Source organism: Desmodus rotundus, chromosome 6, assembly GCF_022682495.2.
Source record: "Desmodus rotundus isolate HL8 chromosome 6, HLdesRot8A.1, whole genome shotgun sequence".
NCBI classification, from domain to species: domain Eukaryota; kingdom Metazoa; phylum Chordata; class Mammalia; order Chiroptera; family Phyllostomidae; genus Desmodus; species Desmodus rotundus.
Window position 1 is genome coordinate 159,020,061 of NC_071392.1, and position 18,064 is coordinate 159,038,124.

The following is an 18,064-nucleotide window of genomic DNA, read 5'->3' on the forward strand; positions in this document are numbered from 1 at the left end:
TGTTCACGCTGAGCTTCGCTGCTCGTCTGTGGGCACTCAGTGGCTGCCTTTGCTCGCCCAGCCGCTTTTTCTGGGTCCTCCCTCTGCTCCACCGCCCTGCACGCCTGCCGGTCGCCGTCACACAGGAGCGCCGACCGTGCCCCTGACACAGCGTGGCACCAGGGGAGCAGTTTCTCCTGCTTTCTTCTTCACGTCCCTTTGCCGTAGTCGCGCCCATGTCTACAGAAGGTCTCGCTGGGGTGTCTGTGGGTACTGTGCTGCCGCTGAGTGTCCGTCTCGGGGGACAGGCCCCTCGCTGTTGACTCTCCTGGTCTGTGAACCTGGTGGACAGTGTCTCCCCGCCTTTAGCCCTTTTTGGTTTGTCTTCAGCGTTTTGTAGTTTTCAGCATAAAAGTCCCATACAACTTCTGTTAGATGCATGCCTACGCGTTTCTTTTTTCGAGTGGCTGTATTTTTAACACAACGAAACAACACAATGAACGCAGACACAGTGCATCACACCGCAAACACAGCAGTCTTAACTGTGGCTTTGTTGAGGTAGAGTCAATGTCAGATGTGCTGTGCGCACTGGGGAGCTTCCAGGTGGTGCAGCTATCAGTGCAGCCCAGGGTTCCCGAGCCCGTTCTCGGCCAGGCCTGCGCCCACCCACCCTGGCACTGCCAGCCTGCTCTCTGCCTGTGAACCTGCCCGCCTGTCTGAGCATCCTCACGGGCCCGTGGGACGCGGGCAGTGCCGAGTCCTCGGCTACGTCACTTGGGGCTGTCCCGCTCATTGGATGGGCGGCCTGCATCGCCCCCACCTCCGGGGATGGACACTCGGACTGGGTCCCATCAGGGCTGTCACAGAACTACCACGGAACTACCGCCACAAACACGTGTGGACGCCCACTGTCCACTCCCTGGCAGAGACGTGTGGATGCTGGGTCACACAGGATTCATGTGTCCCGGATGACTAACGATGCCGAGCGTCTTTTCACCAGCTCGTTGTCACCCAGTCATGCCCGTAATGAACTGCCCGCTCAGGCCTTCCGCCCACTGTGCGTGAGCTGGTCTCTTACTGAATGTGTCACACGCTGGGCGTGAGGCCCTCCCCGGGCCTGTGCTCTGCAAGCAGTTTTTCCCAGTTTATGGCCTGTCTTTTCATTTTCTTGATGGTGTCTCTTGAAGAGAGATTTTTATTTCTAATGAATTCCAGTTGACCAGCTTGTTTATGGGCTGTGCTTTTGGGGTAACGCTCACCCCAGGATCACAGAGGGGTCTGCCTGTGCTTTCATACGGAAGTCACGCAGCCCCGGCTCTTCCACACGTGGCGTTCTCAAGCGCACTGGGCCCTCATGGCAGTGCGCAGCGTGACGCTCCGTGTGGGTGGCTTTTGGGAGACCCAGCTGTCCCCACACTGGTCGTTGAGAAGCCTGTCCTCTCTCCCTTGAATCACCTGGTGCGTTCTGTCGAAAATCCATTGACCGAGGACCCGAGGCCAATTTCCTGACTCTCAGTTCCGCTCCGGCAGTCAGTGTGCCCGTCTTGTGCCACCACGACACCCCCGTCACCCCTGTGGTGTCACGGGAGATCTGAGATGAGGTCCTGTCATCCCCCTGACTCTGTCCTCCTTCAGCATCGTCTTGGCGAGTCTGGGTCCTTTCCTCCCTGCGGGTCCCCGTCCCCGTCTCTGGTCCCTTCTCTGCGGCCTGTGTGCATCAGCTGGCGCTCACTGCGAGACAGGCCTGCTAGCGGCCAATCGGACTCTTTACATCTGGGAGTGTCCGTGCCCCAGCTTCCCATTTGCAGTGTGGTCCCGCTGGCCTCATCTAGCACCTGGAACACACCAGAGCTCCGTCCCCCGCTGCCTCCCCTGTCTCGGAGAGGTCAGGGCTGCCCAGCCCTGTGCTGTCTGCTGCTTCCAATGTTTTCTCTGCGTTTGAGTGCAACCGTGTGGCCGCCACAGCCAACAGGTACCAGCGAGAGACCTGTCCTCCCGCCTTCGTTCGTGACCCCACCGAAGATGCCCGATGGCCTGTCCTTGGCTGGTCCGCGCAGTAACAAGGGTCCAGGCAGAAGACCCCCAGTCCTTCAGCCTCTGAGGTGGGTGGGTGGAGCCCAGGATTGCCTGCGCCCCGAGACCTGTGCGGGGCAGGGACAGGTCTCCAAAGAGAAGGTGGCAAGTGCTTGGGCAGGGGCAAGTGGAAGTGTCCCTTCCCCCTGGAGGGAGGCAGTTAAGGAAAGCGACACTTGGTAGGGGAGATTCGCGCCCGGTGACAGAGCCGAGAGGGGGCACCTAGGCAGAGTGGTCTGGAGGGCAGGTTAGGGGCTCGGTGTCCACAGCGGGCTCTCCTGTCTGCTGGGACCAGGGACACAGGGCAGGGGGGAGCTGGGGAGGCTGCAGACAGGTGCTGACCTGGGCATGTCCGCCACCCATGGCACAGCGAAGTCTTCGTTTTGCAGATGCCCCCACCTAGGGCCTGGTTGCCGTGAGCCCCGACCCCGACCCCGGTCCCAGGGCTGGCCCTGACTCCGGGTGCACACCTTCTCCAGGCCCCGGCTCCCCGTTGGCCAGAGCCAGGCCCACTCACCTTCCCAGGGCTGCGGGGGCTGGAGCGTGGGAAAGTGCTCGGCTCTAGGTCCCCGCCAAAGGCACGCCAAGGCCACTGTGCCCACCGGGGCTCCTGGGCGCTCGCCACACTCTGGCACCCAAACAATGCCCGCCTCTGAGCAGGGCTGTGGGTGGGCCGTAACCATGGTGAGGGGCCCCACAAGGCAGCAGAGCCAACTGCCCATCAGGGTCCGCCAGGCCCAGGACCCTGGTTACAGCTTTGTCCCTCCGGTTGGAACCGGTCCCGGGCCCACAGCTCTGAATGGCTGGTGGGCGGGCAGGCAAGAGTGGGGCCGGGGCTGGAGAGCAGGCTGGGGTCGAGGGGAGGCTGGGAGCTGCTTCCAGGGTCCTCACACCTCAGCCAGTTTGGGCCGGAGCACATCCTGGGGCACCGTGCCTGCTGACAGGGAGGTCGTCACACTGCCACCCCCTACCCTGCCCTCTGAGCTGCCCCTCCATGGGGCACAGGGCCTGGTGCTCCTGGAAGGAGGCAGCCCTTCTCCAAGTTCCGGGATGTTCCAGGCAGCTGGCCAGAGTACACGGGGTCCTCTCCAGGTGTCCCCTGGGCTCCCTCAGCCTGGATGCCGCGCATCCACCGGCTCGGCCCACTTCCACTCCCTGCGTGCCCAGGGCACAGAGTGGCCAACCCCTCTCCAGCTGTGGGGGTCAGTGTCCCCCCAAAGTGATGCCTACAAAACCCACATTAGCAGTCAAGACCTCCTTTAAGAAAGAGGAGAGCCCTGGCTGGTGTGGCTCAATGGATTGAGCACTGGCCTGTGAACCAAAGGGTTGCGGGTTTGATTCCCGGTCAAGGCACATGCCTGGGCTGTGGGCCAGGTTGCAGGCCAGGTCCCTGGCAGGGGGCGTGCAAGAGGCAGCCACATATTGATGTTTCTCTCCCTCTCTCTATCCCTCCCTTACCCTCTCTAAAAAAAAAAAATTAAATAAAATATTTTAAAAAAGAAAACCATAGCCACCCAGAGTGCCTGGGCCCCCACCCAGCTCTGCCCCTATGTGCTGTGTGGCCTCTGGCCTCAGGCAGATGTCTCCCCTGCTCTGTGTCTGAGATCCCTCTTCTATAAAAACGAACAGCAGACCAACTTCAAAGGGCTCTCGTGAGGATCCCTGAGGTCATCTCTAAATGTCTCGGAAAGGACGCGGCTGAGCCCCAAGGGCTGGTCCCATGTCTCTTTGATTCTCCATGAGTTACCCTGGCTGGCCCTGGAGTGGGGCTTCTTTAGCCCTGGAAATCCTCACCGAAACCCCAAGTGGGGAGGGACAGTGAGCAGAGAGGGGGTGGGTTTGAGGGGGACAAGACTCCAGACACCACCATCAAAGGTGCCCCCACCGGAGAGGCTTGGAGTGGGGCACTTGAGGGGCCTCTAGAGGAGGTGGGAGGTGAAGGGTGTCTCCTCCCTGTCCCAGAGCTCCCCCCCCACCATGCCCTCCCAATGGGGAGCCTCCCAAGCCCCCCCACCAGGTGCCCTGGGCTGCTCTGTCCCTCTTGGGGCAGGGGGGCAGGCCCAGACCCTGCTGGAGGTCTTGAGGTCTGAGAAGGGACTTTTCTCCTCTCTGTCGTCCCCCCGATGAGGACCTAGAATACAGCTGGGCTGCTGACGTGCCTCAGAGCCAGCTGGACCCCACCCCCAGAGGCAACACAGAGGTTCTGGCCCCAGTAAAAACCAAGGCCATGACCCCATCTGTAGGACCCACTCTCCACGGGCCTCCTCGTCCTGGACACGCCCAGCCCCCAGGGTGGCCCATGGTCAGGTGCACCTACCTCCCAGAGGAGACCCGTAGGCCAGGAGGACCAGGGCTGGGGGGGCTTAATGCTGACTTGAGGGACCCCCTCCCCCCAACCCCATCAGTGGGGACCAGGGTGCTGGGTTCCCACAGGTGACATCATGGTGCATGGGGGTGCCAGTGGGGGCACAAAGCCCCCCATTTTGACCCCAAGTCCCCATATGGTGGTCCTGGGGCTCAGTAGGACAGGAGAGGCGCGAAGCCTTTGGGTCTCATCCAAGAAGGTGTCCCCATTGGAAGAGGCCCCCACTGCAGCCTGCAGAGAAGATGAGATCCTCTTGCAAGTACCCCCAGGCGAGAAGACCCTCCCATGTGCATGCCCTCCTAGCCACCCACCTGCTCCTCCCACTTGGACCTTCCCTAGGCCCTTCCCACCTCATGTCCCATGCCCCTGAGACCCATGCCCCTGTGCCTGACTGTCTCGTCTCCTGCCCTAGGAACACCTAGGCCACGGGGGATGAGCCCTGAGGGCCCCGAGCGCCCTGGTTTGCGCCATGGGGTGGAGCTGAGGGCTGCTTGGTGCTGAAAAGACAGCTCCTCATCCCCCAGGCAGGGGCTGCTCACTAGGAATCACTTCAGCTCTCCCAGGTGCTTGAAGTTTCTCATAACCAAAGGTTGGGGGAGGGGTTAAAGTGCAGGTTTAAGAAGGGCTCTCCAGCCCCCTGACGCCCCTCCCTGAAGCCCCTGCCACCAGGTTTATTAAATTCTTCCAAGGGTGGTCGTGGAGAGCCAGGCATTTCCTCCCCTCTTCCTGGTCCCCCAAGGCAGCAGGCCTCACCTGCACTGGGACCGGCCAGGGGCCCTGCACCATCAGCACCTGCAGGCCACTGCCCTCGTTGCAGGTGCTGCTCTGGGGAGTCTGAGAGGGCGTGGCTTTGCCACTCAGCTCACCTCGCCCCCCAGCAGCAGGGACCTCTCTGGGGGTGTCACTGAAGCCCTGGCGGCCCCCAGCCCTCTGGGGTCAGGCTGATACGTGCTCGGAGCTCGACACCAGCCCACGCCAGCAGCCCCTGTGCTCCTGTGGCCCTCAAGGGAGCCCTGGTGGCCGATCCTCAACCCGAAGCAGGAATCTGTGAGCCGAGGACAGGGCCCTGGCCTGGGCGTGGGGTGGGGGATCCAGGCAGGCTGGAGACACCCGCAGGGATCCATGGGGAGCAGCTTGGGCCTGGCCCCTGCTGCCTTGGTGGGGGGTGCACAGACCTCACCCCACCATGCTTGCCAGGTGCCGTGTGCTCCTCACAGCCACGCCACCTCACAGAACTGGGAACAGAGGCTCAGGGGGGTGGCCTTTTGCTTCGGTCCACCTGTGCATGGCCTTTGTCCATTCCATCTGCTTGCCCAGTGCCCAGTGCTGGGCTATGCAGTAGGAAAGGCAGGTGGGGCGTGGCCATGCCTGATTCTCCCTGCTCAGCTTCTGTCCCCCCCCCCCCCCCCCCCCCGCCCACACACACCCAGGGTGTCGTTAGTTGGGAAGAAAACCCCACCCTGTCCTGGTTGCTGGAACCGGAGTGAACATGGAGGAAAACTATGTCTGGAGCGCCCTCTGCTGGTCAGACTGTTCCCCGTGGCCCTAGAGGCTTGAGGAAGGGCTTGGAATATGGGGGACCAGGAAGGCACCTGCACCCTGGGGTGACCGATGACTTCTGTTCTGGTGGGACAAAACAGGGCAAAAGTTGGTTTTGGAGCAGAGGTCTCCAACTAGTCACCCCTGGGGGGTACCTTGTTTGGGTCCCACTGTGGTGGCCGGTAATTAAAGACAGAGGCATCAGACAGCAAGTTAACTTCATGTTTTTTTAAATGAGAAGATCTTCCCACTCTGAACCCCCCTTTCCCTGTGCAGAGCTGAGCACAATGAGATATGTGCCTTCCTGTTAGCCTCAGACCCCAACCATCCCTATTGCCCTTCGCCCACCTGCCTCATTTGGTCCTGGGGCCTGTGGACATTGGAGCTCTCTATTGGACCATCCCAAGGGCCTGGCACCTTTGGCCAGTTGGTGGTGTTGGAAGCCTGTGGACTTGACCCTCCTTGCCAAGGTCTGGCCCAGGGGGTCTGCCCCACCCCCACAGCAGACAGTCCTCCAAGAATTGCCAGGAGCAGGGGCTGCCCTGGTGACCTCCCAGAGCCCCTGCAGTGGGAGCACAGCACCCTGTTGTTGCCTTTGGGTCTCTAGAGCGTGTCAAGGGCTATTTGGGCTCCTCCTGGGGACTCTGTGACAGCACTGGGGACGGGCAGGAGGCGTGCGGGAGGTGGAGACGGATATCAACTCCAGCGCTTGCCTATGAGCGGCAGGGAGATGGGCTACTGTGGTAGGTGAGCTGCCCGTCCCTCACAGCATTCAAGCAGGGTCTGGCTCCATGAATTTGTTAGTTTAACAGATATCTTTGGTGCCTAAGATGTGCCAGATCTGCAGAACCCAGTGGTGAGCACACTGGTGGCTGGCCCTGTCCTGGAGCTGACTGTCCAGTGGAGGAGGGTGGCCGGCACACCTGTGAGCAGTTAAACCCACGAACCATAACTGCAACAGTGATGGAGAATAAGCACAGCCAGGGATGTGAGAGGCGTCACTGAGTATGCAGCGTCCAGGGGAGACCTAAACAACGAGCCGGACAGGCTGCACGCTGGGGTGTGCAGGGAGGTGCCGTGCAAAGGTCCTGAGGCAGGGGTGGCTCAGTGTGCGCCAGGACTGGAGAGGAAGGGGGTGAGCAGGGGAGCGAGGGCCCCAGCGATACCGCCATGGGAGGGGTTGCGTTTATTCTCACCTCTCAGCGCGGGGGTCCAGGTATCCAGGGAGGAGGGTTGCACTAGAAGCCTCCATGGTCCTGTGGCCCCTGTTGGGAGGGGCGCCTCTAGCCTGTTCAAGACTCTGAGTGATTTCCTGAGCTTATCATCCACGCATGTACTCAGTCGTTCACTCAGCCAGCATTCCCAGAGCCGGGTGTGCTGTGGGGCAGCGGGGCTGGGGCTGGGGCACAGGGAAGTCCCCAACCCCCAGCGATGCAGTGTGGTAAGCATGGGGGCACAGGGAAGCAGAGGGCAAAGAGCCCACTGGAGGTCAGGGAAGGCTTCCCAGAGGAGGTGTCATCTGAGCTGAGGAGCCATCCAGCTGTTCTGGCCATGAGTCTGTAAAGCTGGGTGGGGGCGCAGCTACAGATGGCCAGATGGACACGCACACGGCGTGCTGAGGGCAGTGGGCATCAGGGAAGGGGTCACACCCTGAGACCACAGCTCCCTGCCCCCCATTTCATAGGTGGAGAGATGGAGGCCCGAGGAGGCAGGGTCTGGGGCCACTGTGGTCTGACTAGCCGACAGCAGCTTGGACCCTGGAGGACACGGAGGGCTGATGCGACGTGGGCTGAGCTCAGAACTGGCAGCCGAGGGCCAGGGCTGTGCACACATGGGGCCGGTCAGACCTGCAGAGTCTGACTCCTTCCCTTGCTGGCTGAACAACCCAAGACAAGTCCCTCGACCTCTTGGAGCCCGGCTCACACCAGCTAGGTGCTCACTGTTCTCCGTGACTTGCTCGGTTCTCAGGAGATGGCACAGGCCAGGCCCTGGCATGGAGCCTGGCAAATTCAGGGACAGCCTGCGCCCCTGACTCCAAGCCTCAGGCCGTCCCCAGGCTCAGCCCCCCACGTCCACCCACCCAAGCAAGAAAGCCTGGTGTCTGCTCATCTGGAGGCAGTGCATCTCCAAGAGGGGCTTTTGTCTGCAGGGAAACTGAGGCCCAAAGACAGGAGCAGGGCCTGGGGCCCAGTGCAGGGATGCCCTGCCAGCGGCAGGCACAGCCTGACCTGACCACAGAGCCAGGCCTGGTGTCCCCATGTAGGTCACCCCACCCTCTGCCCCCGTCCTTCCCAAGGCCCAGGGCCTGGTCCAGTGTCTGCCTGCCTGCCCCACCCCTTCCCTTGACAGACGGCCAGACCCCCCAAAGAAGGGGATGAGGCAGGACGTGAGTGGAGACAGGAAGGAAGCTTCGCTGCTGGAGGCTGGGGCCACCATTGTCTCACCTGGGGGTGGGGACGCCGTGGGCTCCCTGCCATCCGGCCGCACTGCCTAGAGGGGTCTCGATGGACCCTTCCCTCTCTGGGCTCCACCTTGCTGCTTTCCTCCTCCACTCAGCCTCAGTTTCCCCATCTATAAAACCTTAGAGAGCAAGAGGTCTGGGCCAGATCCGTGTGCTGCCTGAAGTTCCACGCAGGTGACATTGTGACAAGGGTTGTCGTGACTAGGTACGTGACTGTACCTAGTGCTTTACCTGAGCTCCCTTGAGCCTCCCTGTTCCTGATGAGCAGAGGGCTCCAGCTGCCTCAGAACTCGGGACCTGCCCACGGCCACACACAGGCCGAGGGGCTGAGGCCCCACAGCCCAGGCCTGACCGCCCCTGCCCAGCCCAGCAGACCTCCTGCCTTTCCTTAAATAACTCCTTCAAAAGGCCAATACCTGTCAGGCCTTGCCCTAAGCTGTGACATCACCAGTTTAATTAAGATGGCCAGATCAGTGGACTGAGTGCCGGCCTACCAACCAAAGGTTGCCGGTTCAATTCCCAGTCAGGGCACATGCCTGGGTGGCAGGCCAGGTTCCCAGTAGGGGGCGTGCAAGAGGCAACCACACATTGATGTTTCTCTCCCTCTTTCTCCCTCCTTTCCCTGCTCTCTGAAAATAAATAACTAAAATATTTTTTTAAAAGACATGGCCAGATGGAGGATAGATATGACAGATGGCAGATACACAGATGATGGTGGTAGGCGGGTGTAACAGGTAACAGGCAGTTATCGCAGATGGCAGGCAGGTGGCAGAGACGCAGGTACGATACAAGGGAGATAGATGACAGACAAGCCTCCGTCTGAAGCCAGGACTGGGAGACCCCCTGTGCTGCTCGCTTTCCCCAGAGGTGGCCCTCAGGCCTCCCTGTCACCCCTCCTGCCACCGCACTCAGGAGGGACGAGGAGAGGAGCACGTCCCGTTTCCAGGTGGGAGAGGAGAAATAGGAAGGCCCTCCCTCCGCCCACAGGAAGCAGGCGCGGAGGTCCCCGAGGGAGCTGGTTGGAGGCATTGTGAGCTCAGCTGCCCTGGCAAGGACCAGCTGCACCTTTGGCCAGGCCAGGAGCCCCCCTCCCCTCACCCGCCACTGCCCTCTGACACCACTCTCCCCCTCACAGCAGCCAGGCCCTGCACTCTGCTCAGACTTTATTGGATGTGGAGCTGGAGAGGGGGCCCCAGAGCCACACACCGCCCCCCGTGGCCCCAGTGCACTGGGGAGGGCTGGTGGCCAAGGCCTGCTCCTGGGACGTCGGGCACGGCTCAGTGGCCCCCACCCCAGCCAGCTGCCAGACTCGGCACCCACACAGGGGACAGGGGAGGACCAAGTGGACAGCCCTTCCAGGCTGCTGGGGTCCCAGCATAAGGACACACACTGATAACCCTGCAGCGGGGGGTTCGGGGGCCGGGGCGGCAGGATCGTCACCCCCAGCCCAGGCCCCTCCTGGCCAGCTGCACCTGGGCCAGGCGCTGGTCGCTCAGCACCTGCACCCGGGTGATGGCCGCCAGCGGCCTGTGGCGGTGGGCGAACTGCAGCACCCTGTGCTCCTGGGCGTGGACGTGGAAGTGCTGAGCATCCGAGCTGACCTCCATCTGCGGGCAGGCGGGCGGCCAGTGACCACCACCTGCCCAGGGCCTGGGCCTGGTCCCACTCCACACGCCCTCTGGGTCCCGTAAGCACAGCCGGGTGGGCCTGAGGGTCCCCTCACCCCATGGAACCCTGTCACTCGGGCCCACCCCCTCCTCTCTCCTGGGGGGTGTTGGGGGGGCAGGGGCCATCCCATTGCACCCACCCGTCCTGAGATATGCGCTGGCCCGTTCACCTGCAAACACCCTCTGTGGGCCCCAGGTGGGGACAGCAGTGTGGCTGGAACCCAGGGACACAGCTTCCACACAGGTGGCCCAGGCACTTCCACAGGGACCCAAGCCCTGCCTCCTGGGCACCCCCCAGGCCTCCCCGCCTCCATCACCTCGAAGGGCTCCCCCAGCGCCAGCGGGAAGACACTGGACACCTCCTCCTGGCCCCAGCGGCCGCCCTGGAAGGCGTTGCCCACCATGGTGGCGCTGGTGAAGCGGGGCTTGACGTGGAAGGCAATATCCCCCGTCTCGGACAGGAAGTTGATCTCAAACCTGGGGGCATCCTAGGGCTGTGAGAGCAGCTGATAGCTGGGTGGCCACCCCACCCAGAGCCGAGGAGGGACCCCGGGGAGGGTGCTGCCCTTACTTGTCCTCTCCAGAGTCCGCCTGCCCCTGCACCAGCAGGCTCCAGCCCGGGGCCAGGCCCTCTGCACAGAAGGCTTCGAACTGTAGGCAGACCAGGAGGAAGGCAGGGGGGCCCGGGGTGAGGAGGCCCATCCCAGCTGGCCCTGTGGGCAGGGCTCCCTCCCTGATGGGTGCAGGGAACAGGGGTCTCTGCCCAGGGTCTGATGAGAGGGCAGCTGTGCTGGGAAGGAGCCAGGTGACTGGGGAGACTCCTGTCCTGGCCCTGCTTCCTTCCCCGCATACCAGGCCTCCCTTACCCACCTGCAATGCCATCCCCACAGCCTCTGCTGGTGGGCAGAGCAAGCCAGCCCGGGATATAAGGCCAGGCAGGGGGCTGGGCGGGGGCTGGCCCCCACCCCCACAGCTGACAGGCTCCCTGCCCCTCCCTGCCCCACCTCTCCCTCTGTCCTGGCCTCTCCCGCCTCAGCAGGTGCTTCATTCAGGCAGCAGGGAGAGGGTCACCCAGCGCACCCCTCCCTTTCCTCAGGGCTCTCAAACTTCAAGATCCTTGGATGCCTAGGAAGAGGAATGCAGCCACCCATTCTTGTAGGAAGGACACCCTGAGGCAGGCCCCGGCCCAGCCTCTGCCCCCAAGGACCCAAACCCTCCCATTTGGTCAAGTGAGGGGGTGGGGAGGGAGGTGGGCTTACCACCCCTGCCCTGGCCTTCTGGGGCCCTGTCCGACCACCAGGGGCCTCAAGCCTGGGTCCTCCACCCCACCCCACCCCACTGTACTCCACCCTGCCCAGCCTCCCTTGGGCCGTTGTGGCTGGCTCAGCAGCGGGTCAGCAGCCCCATGAGCACCCAGTTGGGGATTAGGCTGGGCACTAGGGTCAGCGCATTCCAGAATAGGCAGAAGTGAAGGGGGGGGCCTTTCCCACCCCCACACCCCTCCTGGTGTCTGAGCTGGGGAGGCGGCCAGGCTGGGGCCCTTGCAGAGCAGGTAGGGGAGACAGGAAGGGTCTCCCCAAGCTTTTGGGAAGCTGTGGGGCCCCTTGGCTGCACAGACCTGGGAGCCAACCCAAAGGAGAGCTGGTTGGGGGGCGGAAACGCAGAGCTCCAGGGCCGCTGTGTGAGTGCACAATGAGAGTGTGAGCATGTGCCAAGTGTGGGGCTGTGTGTGTGCACACAGGGGCCCACGTGAATGCCAGCATGTGTGGCTCAGGAGCCCCTGCTTCTCAAGGAGGGTGGGTGCTTATGTGGCTCCCGGGCCCCCGGGTCCTCTGCCCCTGCGTCCGTCCTCAGCCCCATTCTTTCCCCAGGGCCCCAGGCAGGGGTGGCCCAGCGCCAGGCCTCTTCCCTCGGGCAGTGCAGGCGAGTGCCTGGTCCATTATTGGAGGGGAATGAGGGGGATGCTAAGGCCAGGAGGGGACATGGTGCTAGGGGACTGTGGTGAGGGCGGTACAGGGGCCGCCCCTTGGTGCTGTCTTCTCCACCAGGCACCGGGGGCTGGCAGCGGGCAGCCCCTGGGCAGCAGAGAGGCTGCGGCAGGAGCCGCCCGCCCACTGCAGGGCCTGGCTCTGAATGCCGGCCTTCTCTGCACACCTGTGACCTGGCCCAGCCTGGCAATCCTTGGGCTGCAGGCTTCAGGCCCTTTGCACCTACCTGCCTGCCTCCCCAGCCGAAGGCCATGGGGGGCTACTGTGGTCCAGCAGGAGGGTGGGCGCAAGGCCGCCTGGCCTGCCCCCAGTCCAGGGGGGGCTGGGACTGGGCAAGCTGGGTGTCTGCTGCTGGGTGGAGACATGGAGCCTAGGCTCTGGGTACAGTTCTGGCCAGGGTCCAGGGCCCTGTGCCAGGGGCAGCACATGGTCAGGGGTCTAGAGGGGTGGCCATGACCTAGTGACCTCTGTGCCTCCATCCTCCAAGCTGGTCCTGTGACTGTCCCCTGGCCTGGTACTGGGCCATTGCCTCCTGGCTGTGTGATCAGCGAGGGTGCCAGTGGAGGGTCCTGCAGAATCAGCTGCCCAGCACCCCAGCTGGGCATCAGGGGCCTGGGGGGAAGCTGGGCCCCAGGTGAGCTGCACAGATGGCCCAAGTGCTGCTGGCCTGGGGGCACCCTGGCCTGGGCTGCGGAGGCCTGACCTCCCATTGATTCAGGCAGGCCCGTCCCTCTCTGGGCTGCAGCCTCCCGGTCCACGCGGTGGGGGCTGGTGCTGCAGGTAGCCCAGGGGCCCCCGGGCCAGGATGGGGAGCCTGACCTATTTGCACCAGCCTGGGGGTCTCAGAACACCCACCTGGGATGAGGCAGGCTCCACCTGCACCGTGACACCTGGTACCTGGCCTGAGTGCACACCTGGTCCAGCCTGTGGTCTCTTCCTGCCTGACTGGGCTTTGGGACCTCGTCCCGTGGGCAGGAGCTGGGAGTGGCCAAAGCCATCAGCAACTAGGCCACCAAGGGCCCAGAAGGCTGGGGGATGGAGACAGGGACATGGAACCCCATGTGGCCAACCCAGCCCAGCAGGCACACCCATCACAGAGCCCAGGTGGGGCCCAACCTGGCCTGGCTGGTGGGGGGTACAGTGGGCAGGCCCCCACCCTGCATTGCTGGCCAGCCAGAGCTGGTGCCATGGAGCAAACAGACCTGGCCTGCAGGTGCCACCCTCCCTGCCCTCAAACCCCGATGTGCCCGGGGCTGTGGAGCCTTAGAGGCTCTGGAGGAGCAGGAGCAGCAGGGTCTCCACCCAGAGCCAGTGAGGGTCTTCAGCAGGTGGCCACTTGGGCTCCACAGCCACCCTCGGCCTGGGGCCTCTGTCACCAGGTGGCGCCCGAGAGGGGCCGGAGCTCCGTGGGCAGTCCTGCCCAATGGCGGTGCCGACACCACCGCTGGCGCTCAGTGTTCCAGGTGCTCGGCTAAGCTCTTTCCACACATCACCTGTGCTGCACCGGACCAGCACGGGGAGACTGCCATCCCGTGTTACAGAAAAGGATGTAAGGACTCAGAGACGTTCAGGCACTGGCCTAAGGTCGTACCGCTAGGGTGTGGCAAAGCCAGAGTTTGAACCCAGCAATCTGCCTCCTACATGTGGAGCCCCGCAGCAGGCTAGGATGGGGGTGGTCAGGGTCGGCTTCCTGGAGGAGGAGGAGGCACGTAAAGGGGGCTTTAAAGGGTGAGTAGGAGTTAGACGGTGGCAAGGAAGGAAGTATGCAGCTGGGAGAGGGAAGCGTGAGCAGGGTGGCTGACCCCACCCTAGGAGGCAAGTCTGTGCTGGAGGCAAGGCCCTGGGGGGTTGAGGGCAGAGGGGTCCCACACACCTCCGTGGCCCCCCAGGTGGCGGGCACGAGTCCCTGGGACATGCTGAGGAGGATCACCTCCTCTCTTGGGAGGCCAGCTCCGCTTTCATGGCCTCCTGGGGTCAGGCATGATTGTGCCCATCTGATGACGAGGAAACTGAGGCTCAGGCAGAAGCAATCAACCCCGAGCCCCACGACGAGGGATGGCGGAGTCAGGATGCGAGTGCTGCCTTGGGGGACCCCCAATCCCCTCCCACCACTCTCTCCTGTCCTGAGCCCCCACCCCGAGAGCACGGAACTTCTCAGCGGGCTTGTCAAAGAGGCACCGGCTGCTCCCACTGCGCAGGGCAGAGCCAGGCCCAGGACCCAGCTTCGGGCCAGCTGTCCTCTAGCTGGGCGCCTGGCGGCCTTGGCACGGAGTGGCTCACTCTTCGCCCCACTGCTCGCCCATGCCCTCCGGGTCAGGCCGAAGGGTGAGGGCGGTTTGACAGCACCGGGCCACCGTTCCACAGGCAGGGAAAGCGAGGCGCAGGAGGAGAGGGCTGGCGGGGAGACAGCGCGGGCGGCTGCAGGGGCCCCAAGCACTGGCCTCTGCTGCCCCGCTGAGGCCCCTGGTAGGACCTTGGCTGCGAGGCCTGCCCCAGGCCCAGCCTCAGCGCTCGGGTTCCCAGGAGCCCCCGAGCAGGGTGCTATGCCCCCATTCTGTAGCGCGCACACACACGCACACACGTGCACCCCGCCCCGGGTTTACGGATGCCGCAGCCGGAGCTCCTCCCAGGCGGTCGCTGGCTGAGCTGGAGCTCTCTACCAGGACTGTGGGCAGGGCAGAGCCTCCCCAGCTCCGCCCCCAGGGTCAGCATCTGTGAACGCGGCCCCCCCTCGTGTCCGTGCGCCGCCCGCTGGGTGAGGGCTTCCTGCCCATGGTGCCGATGGAGAGACGGAGAGACCGAGGCCTGGAAGGGTCACAAAGCGGCCCAGCCCAAAGGGTGCCCCAGAGACTCCAAAGCCCTTGGGTGCTGCTTTGGGGGCCGGGGCTGGGGGCAGAGCTCCCTGGTGGCCCTCCCTGGCCCCCACACGGAGTGGCCTGTGACAGCAGCCATCTTTGAGGGAGCTCAACTAGCCCGACAGGCTGGTCAGCTCGGCCAGTCTGGGCCCAAGGCCAGGGGCCAGCCACGAGGCCAGGGGAGGCCTCCATGGCCAGGCGGAGCCCGCAGCCGGCGGACACCTGGTGCGGGGGGTGCGTAATGACTTCTCCAGACGGGGGCTGGGCTCCGGCAGCCTCCAGGGGCCGTGCTGCACCGGCTTTACTCACAGACGCGGCGGCAGCTGGACCTGAGGAAGGAAGAGCTGGGAATCCAATCAGAAGGGAGAGGGGCCGGGGCTCCTGGACCTGGCCTGAGATGGGGGTGCTGGAGCCTCACAGGGGCCAGGCCAGAGTCCGGGAGGACTGGAGGGAGCACAGAAACCAGGTGTGGGTTAGGTCCCCACTCTGTGCTGCTCTGGACCTGGGACCACGTCCCCTCGGCGTGGGGCAGGGGAGGGGAACGAGACCCATTTCCATCCCTTCATCCCCAAATGTCTGCAAAGCACCTACTGTGTGGTGCTGTTGGGGGCTGCACAGAACGTGTCTGGCAGAGGGACACATGGGTCACCCCCGCGGAGTGTTCTGAGGGTGATTCACGCCAGGAAGAAGGAGGACCAGGACGGCAGCTCCGAGCAGCACGGCCCAGCCCACCGGCCACCCGGCTCCTGAGGCGGCTGGACCCCCAGGTGAGTGTAAACAACATGAGATTGACCAGGTTTAGTGCGAAAAACCAGATCGAATATCTCATTGGTAATTTCTATATTGACTGTGTGTTAACATGGTACTTTGAATCTATTGGGCTAGATACAATGTATTATTAAAATTAACCCCACCTGTTCTGTTTTTAAATTTTTAAACACAGCCACTAAAGATGTTAAATCACGTCTGTGCTCCCAGTCTGGGTCTGGGATGGAGATGGCAGGAGCGGAGGGGGGCCCTTTTACCCACAGCAGGGCGGGGGCTCTGGGCACTGTGACCGCTGCCCCCAGACTCCTGTTGAGAAGGACCCCACCCAGGAGACCAGGGACAATGACCTACCTGCAGAGGGAACTGGTGTCCTGGACATGAGTTGAGGCCGCACCGTGAGAGGGACAGCCTGGGCTGAGCTACTTGAGGAGCCTCCACTGTCCCCTGAAGGAGCCTGGGGACAGCTTTGCTCCCACCTTGAAGCCCCTCAGGACGGGCTCTGGCCCAGCTCAGCCAGGGAGCTGCTGGCCCCTGCCCCTGCCCCGGACACATGGGAGGGCAGTGCTGTCCCCTGCGCCTGACCCGTGCTCCCCGAAGCCCCGCCTGGCCAGTGCCACATGTTTCTCATCCACTCAGGCCGCCCCTGCTGGCTTCCAGTGCTCCCACCAAGACCCTGGGGAGCTGCCAGCTCCTGAAATGGCCTCATGCCAGTTCCGGGACATCCGTGGAGGGTCAGGTGCCGGAGCCCAGAGCTGTGTGTGCCGTCGAGCCCCAGGCAGAGTGGGGGGCAGGGAGGGGGAGAGACGCAGAGAAAAGGCGATGGATAGAAAAGCCACAGGTGGGCGGAGCCCTGAGAGGCTTGTGAGAGGCAGGGAGAGAGTCCCTCGAGCACAGTCCCAGAAGGGGCCTCCTGCAGACACTCCCCGGCCAGGCTGGCCCCCAGAGGGGTCAGGGGGCTGCACCCATGGCGGGTGGCTGAGCAGGTGGGGTTTGGATGGGCGATCAGTGCAGGGGGTGGGGCCCCACAGGGCCCCAGAGGGGAAACTGAGGCTCGGAGAGGCTGGGGAACTTGTCTGAGGACCACAGCGTGTGAATGGCAGGCAGGACTCACTGGCCAGGGCGCTGCTCCCTCTGTGTCCTTCACACTCAGTCACACTCCCGCAGCTGGCACGCAGGCTCCGACAGCGCTGTCCTCTACCCTGGTCCCCACGGCATTGGGAACTGTCCTCTGAGCAGCATGGCCAGCTCTGGCCAAGCCTGTGGAATTTCCCCAGCCCGAGGAGTGGCCAGGGAGAGCTGTGGTGGGCCAACACCTACAAAAGCCAGGGTAGGGGTGGGGTGGGGAAACTGAGGCAGAGAGGAGCTGCCTGAGGATCCTGGCCCTCCACGCCCCCCGGCTCAGCCTGGGATTTGGGAAAACGGGAACTGAGGGGTTGTCCTGTGAGATTAAAGGGTCTTTACTGCAGGACCCCATTCATGTCCACAGGATCCACCCATCCACCCATCTACCACCCATCCATCCATCCAACATCCACCCATTATCTGTGCATCATCTATTCATCGTCCACCCATCCATCCATCCACCCATCCATCCATCCACCCATCCATCGTCCATCCATCCATCTACCCATCCATCCATTATCCATCCATCCATCTACCCATCCATCCATCCATCCATTCACTTATGCAGCATTAGGAAATGCTCACTCTCTGCTGGGCACTTGGAGGCCGCAGTGGAGGGGGCGAGGAGTCTAGACGAAGGCCCAGAGGGGTGTGGGGCTGGCCTGGAGTGTTCATGGTCAGGGTCAGGACTGGCTCTGCTGGGTCTGGGGGCCCCCAGAACTCCCCCGCCCCCCACCCTTCGCCTTCAAGATTCTGTTTGGTGATGGTGGGAATTTTGCGACAAGTTTCTCAGGATAGAAAATAAAAGCAAAGACAAACCACTCGTGTATGTAACTCCAGTGGTGATGGGGGCCTTCTATGGGATGGGGAGCCCAAGCAAGGGCCAAGTTCAAGGAGAAGTGAGTGCCCACAAGATGCCCAAGGGAGCCGTGGGATCTGGGAGGGGCAGGCTAGACCTGACTGGAGGGTGCCTGTCCCCAGGCCCAGGACAGAGCCTGGGCACCTTCCAGGGAAGCACGGGAGAGGCCCTCTGGAGAGGCGAAGACAGGGCGGTGGGCAGGGAGCAAGGCGGGAGCCCCAGGGTGAGCTGTTCTCCCAGGGGCCCATCTGCAAGTGTGAGGCCCGTGGTGCTGAGCAATGGCGGGCCTGGGGGAGGCGAGGGCCAGGCTGAGTGGGCAGGAAGTGGGGACCCTCGGCCCTCCTCTCATCTCCTTGGCCTGCCACCCCCACCGGGGGCTCAGGTCCAG

At 63.3% G+C, this 18,064-nt stretch overlaps 1 protein-coding gene across 1 annotated transcript; it reads right to left on the reverse strand.

Annotated features, from left to right (window-relative positions):
• Window positions 1-9,563: 9,563 nt before the first annotated feature.
• On the reverse strand, window positions 9,564-10,992 carry GRIFIN (galectin-related inter-fiber protein). The gene is made up of 4 exons (XM_024576824.3): window positions 10,955-10,992; window positions 10,656-10,735; window positions 10,402-10,561; window positions 9,564-10,024 (listed from the first exon to the last, which is right to left on the reverse strand). The coding sequence occupies exons 1-4, from the start codon at window positions 10,964-10,966 to the stop codon at window positions 9,854-9,856; spliced, it is 423 nt and encodes a 140-aa protein (XP_024432592.3). The 5' UTR covers window positions 10,967-10,992; the 3' UTR covers window positions 9,564-9,853.
• Window positions 10,993-18,064: the final 7,072 nt, after the last annotated feature.